This window comes from Engraulis encrasicolus, chromosome 3 (genome assembly GCF_034702125.1).
Source record: "Engraulis encrasicolus isolate BLACKSEA-1 chromosome 3, IST_EnEncr_1.0, whole genome shotgun sequence".
NCBI classification, from domain to species: Eukaryota; Metazoa; Chordata; class Actinopteri; order Clupeiformes; family Engraulidae; genus Engraulis; species Engraulis encrasicolus.
This window is the reverse complement of record NC_085859.1, coordinates 9,781,093-9,793,566: the sequence shown is the minus strand read 5'-3', so window position 1 is coordinate 9,793,566 and position 12,474 is coordinate 9,781,093. Positions and strand designations below refer to the sequence as shown.

At 42.1% G+C, this 12,474-nt stretch overlaps 2 protein-coding genes across 2 annotated transcripts in view; both read left to right on the top strand.

Moving 5' to 3' along the window:
• The window catches only part of LOC134446527 (T-cell surface glycoprotein CD1c-like), a 28,854-nt gene extending 28,048 nt beyond the window's left edge, over positions 1–806 (top strand). The window contains exons 7-8 of the mRNA XM_063195891.1: positions 531–560; positions 766–806. Coding sequence (XP_063051961.1) covers positions 531–560; positions 766–806 — 71 coding nt within the window. The remainder of the gene's footprint in view (positions 1–530; positions 561–765) is intronic.
• A 2,217-nt stretch (positions 807–3,023) lies between these two features.
• Positions 3,024–10,882, top strand: LOC134446526 (antigen-presenting glycoprotein CD1d-like). Its single transcript, XM_063195890.1, has 7 exons — positions 3,024–3,056; positions 3,160–3,187; positions 3,552–3,806; positions 5,961–6,033; positions 6,123–6,223; positions 6,445–6,732; positions 10,875–10,882. Exons 1-7 carry the CDS (start codon positions 3,024–3,026, stop codon positions 10,880–10,882), a joined length of 786 nt encoding a protein of 261 aa, XP_063051960.1.
• The last annotated feature ends 1,592 nt before the right edge of the window (positions 10,883–12,474 follow it).

The window sequence follows — 12,474 nt, the reverse complement described above, 5'->3', positions numbered from 1 at the left end:
TTTGTCTAACTGTTAAATCAAATTAAGACTTTCTTTTATTTCAGACATGTAACTGTTTTATAGTTTACCTGATATGTTCAGACATTAAATCTTCCGTCTTCATCAGAGGGTCACATGGATGTTGACGTGTGACGTGCTTTAAAATCAGCTGTTGTTGTGGAGCTGTGACCTCCCTTTAAATACTGACAGGTTGGTCACACCTCCTGCTGTTAGAGATGTGGCCTCAAGATGGTGCTCCAGGCATATAAGAGCATGTGCTCTCCCATCCCTTTTCATGGTGGTTGGGCTATGCTTTCTGATCTCTTTTGAATCCTTAATCCAGCAGTGATATCAGTTGTTCTCTTGCTGTATAATCTCTGCTATATGATGTTGACAATTTTGACAGGGAGGTCTATATTCAATGAAACATATGTCAGGTATATGTACAGTACGTTAAAAGATATAACTTTTACATGTCTGAAACTCTTAAGAAATTTCTGAAAATCGTAGGAAAAAATCTCTGTCTAATGTGCCATCATTTCCATTTTCAGGTCAACCGAATGTGTATGCTTTGGCACCAAGTAAGTATTGGAGAATTGAAAATTATTGTGTATTTGAAGAGTTTCTCTGTATGTCAAAAGTTGGACTATCTACGTATAATTTTAAGTGTTTGATGAGAGGCAATTAACTCACATTACAATGCCATACACTGTAAACATTTTTGAATATATTTTATTCATTTCATCACAAATAATATCGCTTTACAAATGTTTCTTTATGTTTCAGCAACACAAAGAGCAGTGCCAGACACCTCACCTGAAGACTAGGTGCTTGCATGGGATCTATTTTTCCGGCAATGCATAAATCTCTCTCTCTCTCTCTCTCTCTCTCTCTCTCACACACACACACACACACCGGCACACTCTCTGAACCACACACACACACACACACACACACACACACACACACACACACACACACACACACACACACACACACACACACACACACACACACAGTTTGATTCATTTATTTGGGAGGACCAATAATTATTGAGAAAACAATACAGCGCCCTACAGCTGGTCTACAGCCTCTTCAAGGATACAAGTGGCATCTCCTTCTCCATATATGCAAACTGCCTTTAACTGCAGAAAGTGAGCAATGCTTAGCTAGCTGCTTTTGCTTTTTTCTTATTTAGGCCGGCTATTTGCAGTCCTCTCACACACAGCCTATGAACATGGCCTATAGGCTAGCATAGATAAGTGCCACGATGGATGTTTTGTAGCCACTGTCTGTCAATGCATGAACTATTGGTTGATATTTCACACATTTTTCAGCAAAGCACAAGTCCATATACTGTATGCGTCAAAGCAGCATCCTATTTCCAGTATGGTGATGGTCCTCGCAGTGTCATCAACAACAACAATGTCCGGGGTGTTAGGGTAGTCTTTAAGGACTGTATCCAGAGCAGCAGTATTGGTCAAGTTGGAAAACCAGTTAGATTCAACCTTTTTGTGCGTGTGTATATTTACTGTTGGTACATAAAGTTTGCGCAATTCTGTCGCTGTAATGTCCACTATGCGATTGTGACGGGCAGTGTTAAGGCCTTTGAACGCTGTGCACGCGTTCATTATGTGCACACACACACACACAACACACACACACACACACACACACACACACACACACACACACACACACACACACACACACACACACACACACACACACACAGTCAAGTTTATTACACAGTCATGCAGTACACACATAGACAAACGTTACGGTAAGCTAACCTTTACACAGGCCAACAGATTCCTTTTTACCACAGTTTCATGTTGATGGTGTGAGTAGTTGTACCTGCTGTGTTTGTATTCCTGCAACATGAAAAGAAACAAAAACATGTAACACATGTTTACTCAGATCAACATATGTAGTCATGCTACCATCTGTAATTACTGTAAAAAATATATATTTTTAAAAATAGCGTATTATTATTATAGCGTAATAGACATTATTTTACCCCTTGTGAATTGCACTTTGTACTGACAAAAAGGAAACTGTCAAACACCATGGTGTTCCTATTGACAGTGAACTGCACTTTAACAGTCATATGAAAGCCATTACTAAGTTTGCATTTTATCACCTCAAAGCATTTCTCAACTTAGGGGTCCTATATGTCAAAACAAGATTTATAGATCTTGGATTCTACTGTATATAGAAATGCCTTCATTTCCAATAGGGTTGACTATTGCAATATCCTCTTCACAAACCTTCACAAAAGGACCCTCAAAAAGCTTCAACTGATCCAAAATACAGCATAAAACAGCTACAGATGGGACCCAGTTATCAAATGGATATGTTTCAGCTCTATGCACAAGGTCTCTAAGATCAATGAAGAAAAACTTGTTGGCAAATACCAACTGTCAGAACGAAGTGTAGTGCTGCTATGCAGCAAAACTTTGGAACCAGTCCAGTCCCCGGACCAATGCTCCTGTTGATGGTTTTAAATGCAGACTCAAGACAAAGCTGTTCTGAGATGCGTTCTCTCTCTGACTTTTGATTTTGATAGGCAGACTTTGTTTTTGATTCTAATTGTTATCTTTTTTCATGTGTCATTGTTATGCCTTATTGTTTTATTTTATTGGCTTTTTTCTTGTGCTTTTATTATTCTGAAAAACACAATGAACTGCATCTTTGTTTGAAATGCCCTACACTAATAAAGTTGCCTTGGCTTGGCTTGGCTTGCCTTGCGATGAAGTGTTTCTTTTATTCTTGAGGACAAAGGTCATTCGTTCAGATGTAATGAAGTCATTGACGAACAACGCTGCATAGCTGTGCTCAAACAATGTGCAGAGTTATCACCACACCTTGAGTTACTGCACACACATACGATAGGCTACTGATACTGTAGCTACACTTACTGACTGAAAACACATAGCCTACAGTATGATACTGTGTGTGTGTGTGTATTCAGGGCAGGGTGAGAGCAGTCAACCCATGAACAGAATGTGAATGGCGGCACAGTAATTATTTCAGATGGTTAGATGACTTCAAACATAACCAGCCTTTCCAAAAGGGTACAATTCAAATCTGAGGTCTGTACACATTACTATATGATGACTACTGACTAGGCCTATGGATACCGCCTGAACCCTCGTTTTCTTCCTTCTTGTGTTGAAGGCTAATGGGGGTAATAGCTATAGACAAGGTAAGTTAGCTATTTGATTGTCACCAACTGTGTCTTTAAACAATGTACTCGGAGGAAACCACTGTTTAGTAGAATTGTTTTACTTAGGACTTGTAGAAGTACAACTACACTTAATATCACACTATTATTACCGTATTGACCATTTGTGGGCAAACCAACAAAATCAACAAGGGTTTAGTGTTTGGGGATGTTGAGAAGGGTACAGCTGAGAGGGGGTTGAGCTTAGTTGGCGTTGGAGGGCATTAGTCCATGTTACTTTTTAATACTAAAGGGTGCGCATATATATGATACGATCCAGGGGGTGCTTTTTTTATTCATTTTTTTAAATTTTGAGAACCACAGTCTTGAATGTCTCTCTTTCCAGCATCTCATTCGCTCTGGGCTTTTTCAACATTCATTGTTGGAGAAACTCCTTTCCCAGAATTCAGTGCAATTGTAATGCTAGACGACATTCAGCTCTGGTATTATGACTCCAATGTCGAGAAGATAATACACAGACGTCATGGGTCAGGCAATGCATATGAAGAACAAGAGTATGGTAAGAATATATTTGCGGACCAGTACCACAGCATGAAACGTAGAGCCCTGCTGTCATCCCAAAAGCTCAACAAGACAAATGGTGAGTGCCAAATGATGCACCTTTTGATTTAATGAATACAGTGCAAACTTTTAATGGAAGCAACCGTGTAATACAGCATAATGATTTATGGATTTCCTGTTTACTTTCTTCTCGGAAAACTATGGCCTTGCTTAATAGCCTACACTCTAAGAAAATTTCCCTGCAAAATAACGGCAGTTACTGGCAATTATATTTACCTGTAATTCTACTGTTATTTCACACCAAAAATCAAATACAGCTCATTGCTGTTTAATGTATCACAGTATATAACATTTTTTCAGCAGCAATTGAACTGTTAAATAACAGTACTCTACAGAAAAGTAACAGTACATTTCAGTTAAAAAGTTGAATTGTACTGTGTGATGACAGGCAAATACTGGGTCATAGTTGTATTCATGAATATGGCCATGGCAACTTCCCACCCCACCCATCATTCTCCATAACTGTGGTACCCTGGCCATGTTACCACCCCACCCTCCCATCGTTCACCATGACTGGAGTGCCTTGAGCATGATACTATGGCGCAATGCTGTATTGAGAAAATGGTTTGCGGTGGTCCTTTGAAAGTGTGGGCATGAACAAAATGTCAGAGTACGCAGTGCTATGTTACAATGATAGTGTGCAAGGTGGGCTTTTTACTGTATCTCTTGATGAGCCAATGATGAATATAGCATTGGTCAGTCTTTAAAAAATTATTTTGCACCAAGTAGCACAGCAAACAAGCAGCACTACAAGCTAGCTCTCAAAGCAATGCCCAATTTGCAGCAGGCATATTATATGCCACAATGCCACAAATGATGCCACATACAGCAAGCTTTCACAAAGAGAAAAGTGTGCAAGCATGTAAGCAAGCTTGTAGGCAAGCTTGTAGGCAAACAAGTGCTATGCTGTGCCATGCAGGTCAGCCAGCAGGCAGGCAAGCAACTGAAGTGTTGATAGTCCAGATTTATATACAGGTGCAAGAGTACCATGTGACCAGAGTCATCAGGCCCTTGGCAGGTGGCGCCCGTAATTGAATAATGGCATAACAGCCCTACTCAGGTGAGGCCAGGCACTGATTAGCAGATTGGTTTAGATGGGGCTGCTTGTTGCAAGAGTGTTACAAGTTCTTAAAATGTTTCAGCCATTCACACTTTCATCACTATCAAAATGCATGTGCTACTCACACTTTGCTGCATCAAGCACTTTTTAAGTATTGCAGTTTCCTTAGATATTGTTTCATCATGTTTGATAGTATCAAATAATCTTTAACCAATCAGAATGACTTCAGTTCTTCAGGTGGTATTGAAGTTTGATGGTGATCACGGACAAGTGGAGGATGAATGGGTTTCAATGGTGCTGCCTAAAATAACTTGTTATTTTCCAGAGATGCACCGGATCCGGTTCCAGTTCCGGATCCGGATCCGTCAGGATAATAGAGTTTTTCACAGGGTCCGGGTCCGGCAGGATCTTAAGCAGTGGCTCCGGTATCCGGCATGTTACCTAAAAATCAGGGTCTGGTGCATGTCTAGCCTAGGCTTTTCAGTCTTTCACAACCCCAATCACTGCATGGAGTGAAATCCCTTGGAAGCGGCTATTGAAGGCAGTGTGGCAATAAGCCAATGAGTCTAAACAATAGTTTGCGCCAACGTAATAAAAAGGGCCCACGTGTGCGAGTAGACTATATGTTTCAAACCTTTTGTAGGATCCGGTATCCGGTTCCGGATCCGGCAGGATCTTATTCAGTGAATCTGGTATCCGGCAGGATCCTAAAAATCAGGATCCGGTGCATCTCTAGTTTTTTCCACAACGGCGAATACTGCTATTGTGCAGTACTTACTGTTTATGCTCAATATGTGACTCAAAGTGATATTTTCACAGTAGTTGTCTGTTTTTTCGAAAAGCAGTAGAATGCTGTTGCAGAATTTCCGTAAATAAACAGCTATTTGTTACAGTGTACTGTTCATGCCAGATTTTGCCGTTTACAATTCCTTTTGCGTTGGCTTGGTACAGTATGGCATGCTCAATATTTTAATTAACCACTGTTTCTTGTAACCTTGCTCTCGCCACACGCCTTATTTACATTCAGCTTTGTGAGCTTACTCAAATGTTTCGCAAGTGGAAACTACTCATCTGCCAAAAGTAAGGTAATGTTTCTTGTATCTTTTTCCAAAGGAGTACATGTTCAACAAAGAATGGCTGGTTGTGGGCTACTTGCCAATTACGGTCATGGGATGCTTTCAATGGTGTAAATGAGGAAACGCTGCTATACAGCACCGAAGACAAAACCCTTCAGTTTGAAGGTGCATGGTCCACAATGTGGAGCCATATTAAAAGAAAGTTCCTGGAGTTCACATATGGCAATGTGTATAACCCAATTTGCATACAAATCTTGAGGAATAACCTTCATACAAGGAAAAATATTGTAATGAGAAAAGGTTAGATGATTTATTCAAAAATTTCACATCTACTATCACAGCAACAATGCCATTTTCAGTGACCGCATTTTGACTTCTCTAATTTGCTGCCCTTGTCCCTTTCAGCTGCAAAAAAACCCCCTAAATATAACATGATTTGTACAAAACATGAGCTGTTTTGTAAATGTTTCAAATAGTGTAAAAAAAAGTCATGCTGAGTTTTAATGACATTCCCTCTGCAGTGAAGCCCAGAGTTCGGCTCCTCCAGAAGAGACTCCCAGACTCTGGAGGGGTCAGAGTGACCTGCCTGGCAACTGGCTTCTACTCTCGTCACATCAACCTGACCCTGCTGAGAGATGGCCAGCCTGTGCCTGACCACCAGATCAGTGGGGGGGAGCTGCTACCTAATGGAGATGAGACGTACCAGATGAGGAAGAGCCTGGAGGTCAGCACAGAGGAGCTACAGCAGCATCACTACACCTGCACAGCTCAACACCTCAGCCTGGACAACAAACTGAACATTGATTTAGGTAATGTGCCACCTGTGCTTGTTAAATTTGAATTTCATTAAATATCTTTTCAGTGATCACTCTACTTTTTTGATAGAGCGTGAGTGACTTTCAGTAAGGCTTCTGTTTTACTGTAGCGCCATTTTGTAGTAATATGTGATATTATGTACCTGTACATGTCTTACACAAATTTAATTCCCAACACTGTTGATCAGTGTAGTTATTTTCTTCCTATTACGACTTCAAAGCTGTACTGTGTTACAAAGCAAGTAACATAAGTGGACAGACACAAAACGAAAGCTCCAAAAGGGTTTTAATGACTAAAGTCTAGGGGTTGTACAAATAATGCGACGGAGCATCAAAGCTCAAAATCAAAAAGAAAAGACAAAAAGCTTCAATGTCATAGGAAACAGGACGGCAAGAGCGTCGGCCAAAAACGGGTCAGGTGTGAAGTCTCCCCCAGCAGGCATGCGGCAGTCCTTTTCAAGGGCTGCCGCAGGTGTACCCAATTAGTAAATCAGGTGTGGCCCATCCGGTTGATGGGGAGGACCACCAATCACATCTCCCTACTATTTACAAAAGACAAACATTAGAGGGAGCCAAAAGAAATACAGATGAAACACAGAAGAGACAGATGCAACACCCCCCATCCTAAAATGGTGACTATAGTCTCCATAAAAGAAAATAGCCAGAAGAAGCAATAAATGTATAAACTAGGCCTACTCAACCCCCAACAGGCTGGAACTTCGGCATTTCTTCAGCCAACATTAACTGAAATGGCAGAGCAAAGGTAAGTGCAGAGGAACAATTCCATACTTAAAAAAACTAAATCAGTCATCTAATGACATTTCAAATGGAATTGAGTGCTTTAATAGAACTTTTAAATCAAGCTGACAACTATGTCAGTCAAAGGATTTGGCGATACCAAGCAAACGGAAATGGCACACAACAGCTACCATGGCTGCCTTTTAAACAGGTAACGGTCAGACATGGCAGCGCACAAAATCGAACACATAAATGAGAATAGGAGCCGGTAACCGCGTTGGAGATTTGTCGGGTCCTCAACTCGTGGTACCGACTCAGAATTTTCAGGACGATCGGGAGGCTTAGGTTTCCTCAACGGCACGTCATTAACGGGCTGCTTAACAGCATCTAACTCCTCGTTGGAGTGGCGGAATTTGGAGGTTGCCAGACGCGGGTGGCGCTTTCGTCTGCAAAACTGCTGTGTCGGTGACAGCAGGGGAACAGGTCGGGCGCACATTATGTCTGGCCAACTTGTGAAGGAAGGTTTGTGCTGCAGCGTTGGGTGCAGTCTAGAACTAAACGTTGTACGAACTCCAGGCCTTGCCATGACTGTGGTGGCTACTTGGGCATCTGGCAACATCTGAGACTTAACAGTCTTTACTTGCACACGGGTGGGATTGATGTTTTGGCACGCACACGCACGGCTAACGGGGGCAAACAGTGCGGGAGGCTCTGCCACAACCTCTTGTGGTGTCCCTGAACGAAGCACGTTAGCGAGACCTATGTCATTACCCAAGATCAGTGTTACGCCTGGTATGGTCAAGGATGCACTGATGGCAACCACCACCTCACCACTGGCAAAAGCGGAATGCAATGAAATGCGGTGTAACGGCATCACAGAGACCCCCTTGCCAACACCACGCACGCGAATGCAACTGCCTGTTGCAGTGTGTGATGACAAGGGTACAAGGGTAGTCCTTGGACGAGAATGGATTGGTTTGCACCAGTGTCACGCAGGATGCGCACTGGTGCAGAACCAGCACCTGGCACAGACACGGTCCCAGTTTGCAGGAAGGGATCGTACAACCCTTCATTGTTATTCAGTAAAGGTGAAATTGAGTGAGCCAAAGGCACTTGTTGAGCTGCATCACGAGCCTGTTTCTTTTTCAGTTTGAAACACTGTAATCACGTGGCCAGACTTTAGGCAGTATGAGCAACCCGGTTGATCAGGATCAAGCGCTGGCTTGGTGCCATTGCTCTTCTGATCAACAGGTAATGCTGGGGTTGGAGAACGAGACCTACGGAGGCTGTCTTCATGGATTAACTGGTATTCATCAGCTAAGACTGCAGCATCAGACATGGTCTTAGGTTTTTGCTCGCTGACATGTGTCGCAATTTGAGGTGGCAAACAACTAATGAATTCCTCCAGAAGAATTAACTCGCGTAGTTTTGCTCGGTCATCTGCTTTAACTACAGCACCCCAACGATCAAACGAAGTTTCCTTCTTACGGCCAAACTCAACATATGTCTGATCCGCTTTTTTTCGGAGTTTACGGAATGTCTGGCGATGCGCTTCGGGGGTTAACTGGTAACCGCGCAGGATGGCATCTTTTACATCGGCGTAGATGACACTATTCGCAACTGGGAGAGACGAGTAGATTTCCTTGGCTTTCCCAGTCAAAACACACTGGAGGAGAGAGGCCCACTGATTTTCTGGCCACGCAAAGTTAGTTGCAACCCTCTCAAAATGCGGAAAATACCGCTCAACCGCATTTTTCCGCTTCTATTTTTAGGCGGTCACGCTCCAACTCTAGTCGCTGTTTTGCAAGTTCTGTTTCTAACTCTAAACGTCGCTGCTCGAGGTCTAACTCTCGCAGACGGATGGTTTCAGAGGGACTATGCGGCGTGGATGGAGAAGTCGGCAACGTGCCTTTGGCTGGCGTACGAGGTGGCAATACCCCAGTTTCGGCGAAGACGTCGAAGAGTTTCCTTTTAATACTATCTTTGGTCTTCTGCTCCTCAGTGTCTAACACGATGTTGTACTGTTTGGCCAATTCCAACAATTCGGGTTTGCTAAATCAGTTTAGTGCGTGACGGGGATTCAACAAAACCTTTGATGGTGGCCATGATTAACGGACAGCTGATCAATAATGGGATAGCTGTAACACGAGCGTGCGTAGGCTATAGGCCAAAGAAAACCGGCAAGTAACAGGCACACAGTAAAGAAACGAATGTTCCTCACGAGTAGCAGCGGAACAAGGCCAACAGGCTTGTTGAAACGGAGCTACGGAACAGGCTACACGTAGGCCTAAGCTAAGTAGCAGCAGGTGGTCGATTAGAAGCGGGCACACATGTGTATACAGGACCACATAAAACAAACAGACAGACAGACTTCACAAAAAAGACAGGATGCACTAAAATTGAAACAAGAGTGAATCAAAAATTGATTGGTGCACTGCGTTGGAGGACAAGTGGCGGGCGAGGAAACAGGCAGGGGTTGCACCTACACTGACTAGGCTGAAAAACTGAAAACAAAAGCCTAACTGACTCCGGGTCTTCAGTGGCCTACCCAGCTCGAGGCTACAGGGAGCCCCCTCCTGGGTTATCCACAAAAACTAAGCAAAAAGAAAAGACACGACCCAAGCCCAAAAACTGCTACTCACCACGAAAAACAGCAGCACAGCCAATAGAAAAATAATGACACCCGTTAGAAAAAAGCGCAAAAATGCGAGGGGGAAGGGAGACAATATCCTGGACGAGCCCCCAATATGTTACAACGCAAGTAACATAAGGGGACAGACACAAAACGAAAGCTCCAAAAGGGTTTTAATGACTAAAGTCTAGGGGTTGTACAAATAATGCGACGGAGCATCAAAGCTCAAAATCAAAAAGAAAAGACAAAAAGCTTCAATGTCATAGGAAACAGGACGGCAAGAGCGTCGGCCAAAAACGGGTCAGGTGTGAAGTCTCCCCCAGCAGGCATGTGGCAGTCCTTTTCAATGGCTGCCGCAGGTGTACCCAATTAGTAGATCAGGAGTGGCCCATCCGGTTGATGGGGAGGACCACCAATCACATCTCCCTACTATTTACAAAAGACAAACATTAGAGGGAGCCAAAAGAAATACAGATGAAACACAGAAGAGACAGATGTAACATACTGTCACTGCAAATATGGATAACTGGGCCCAGGCTAAGACACTTGGTTAAATTGTGCCTAGGAGAATGCACATGCAAATTAGCCTGGTACTAGCTTGCATGGTTACCATGCATAACATGACTGATCAGTCAATCATTAAAAAGTGTACCTTTGTACGTTACACTTAAGTAGTAAACTTAGTGGTAAACTTAAGTGAATTGTAACCTAAATATAGTGTTCTTCATATATTGCGCACATCTCTGCATGTGTTGTCTCCATATAGGCTTCTAGTCAATTAATAGCCTAAATGGAAGGGTAGCCACTATTGGATATGGGGTGTAGGAAATGTTGAAGTGCTGAAAAGACATTGATGTTGAGTTTATGAGTTGATGTTTTTTTTAACAGAGTGTGAGCGAGACTCAATAACAACCCCCATAGTGTCTGCTACACTGGTGACTGTGTTTGTCTGCCTGGTTGGAGCCTCTGTCTATTTCATATGTAGGAGGAAGCACAAAGGTAAGATGTTTTACTGTTACTGGAAGTGAGTAGGCTTACAAATAGATACAATAATAAGGAAGGCTTTGGTTCAAAGGTCAAGTGGTTGTTGGTTTGAGTTGGTTTCACAAAGTCTTGCCATAACTTGTGTACAGCTATCTGTCTTATTGTTTACCTATTGATATTTGAGAAAAAGCAAAAAGCTTGATATGAGCAGAGTTTACTTCACACTCACAGTTGGATGAATGTGCCATTGCACCGCTGGTGTTCAGTACTCGAATGCTACTGCCCTCTTGTGACTGAAATGTATCACTGCAGGCCAGGGATCCCAGTCTTCTCTGCAGAGTAACTACGTAGCTGCTTCGACAGGAGAGACCCAAACCTCAACTCCATGACCTCAGGCACAAAACCAATTTACAAATGGAAAAGGTTTTCTGAGCGCTCTTGTTCTCCAACTTTGTAAACTCCAAGCTGTAGGTGCTCTTGAAGTAAGAAGACTTAAGTCCTTTCATTTAGAGCATGGTGGTACTAGAACCGACTTCAGGCAACTCTACAGGTTGACAATGATTCTCTTTATTATAAAAACCCTTTATTAAATCTTGGGCATTGTTGCAGAGGTAAAACTGCCAACCGATTTCAACCCAGACTGGGTCTTCATCAGGGCATACGGTTTTAATTAATGGTTTTAATGAAGGATTTAATAAAGGGTTTTTTTTTATAATAAGGAAAATCTTTATCGACCAGTGGAGTTTCCTGAAGTCAGCCCTAGTGCCACCCATCAATTTACTTGTACCAAGCACCTTTATAATTTTGATGTATGTACGTGTATAGTTTTAGTAAATATAGAAACTAGAGTAAGTAGAGCAAAAGTGTGTAAATAAGATGCAGGTTCAGTCGTGTGAGTCAATATTTTTTTTTGCAGTTTTTTTTTCTAAAGCTTGCTTTTTGTTGCATTATGCTAAACAAAACTTTCTACATGTCCCATGGTTGTTTCATTTCATTGCATTTCTTAATGCAGGTGTGATTTGAATTAATTTACCATTGTTGACCTTTGGTTGGATATTTCTGTATTCGCCCTTGTTTCTTTACTATTTTGTATTAAAGTACAAAAAAATGTTATTACAATTAATAACATATATTCTACCAGATTTTCCTGTCATCTGTGTCTTAATGCCATAGGGCAAGTTTTACATTTCTGTTGAATTTGCAAATTCATTCAAGGCAAGATCTAAGTGCCCAAGACTTTTCCACTATGCTAAATGGTTATACTACAACACAGCTGTACATATGATTAAACCATATTTCAAATCAGAGACACCATTTCAATACTTCTTTTACTATATTTTTTACATATACCGTATATGGCCTACTGTTCATGTTGTGAAGCA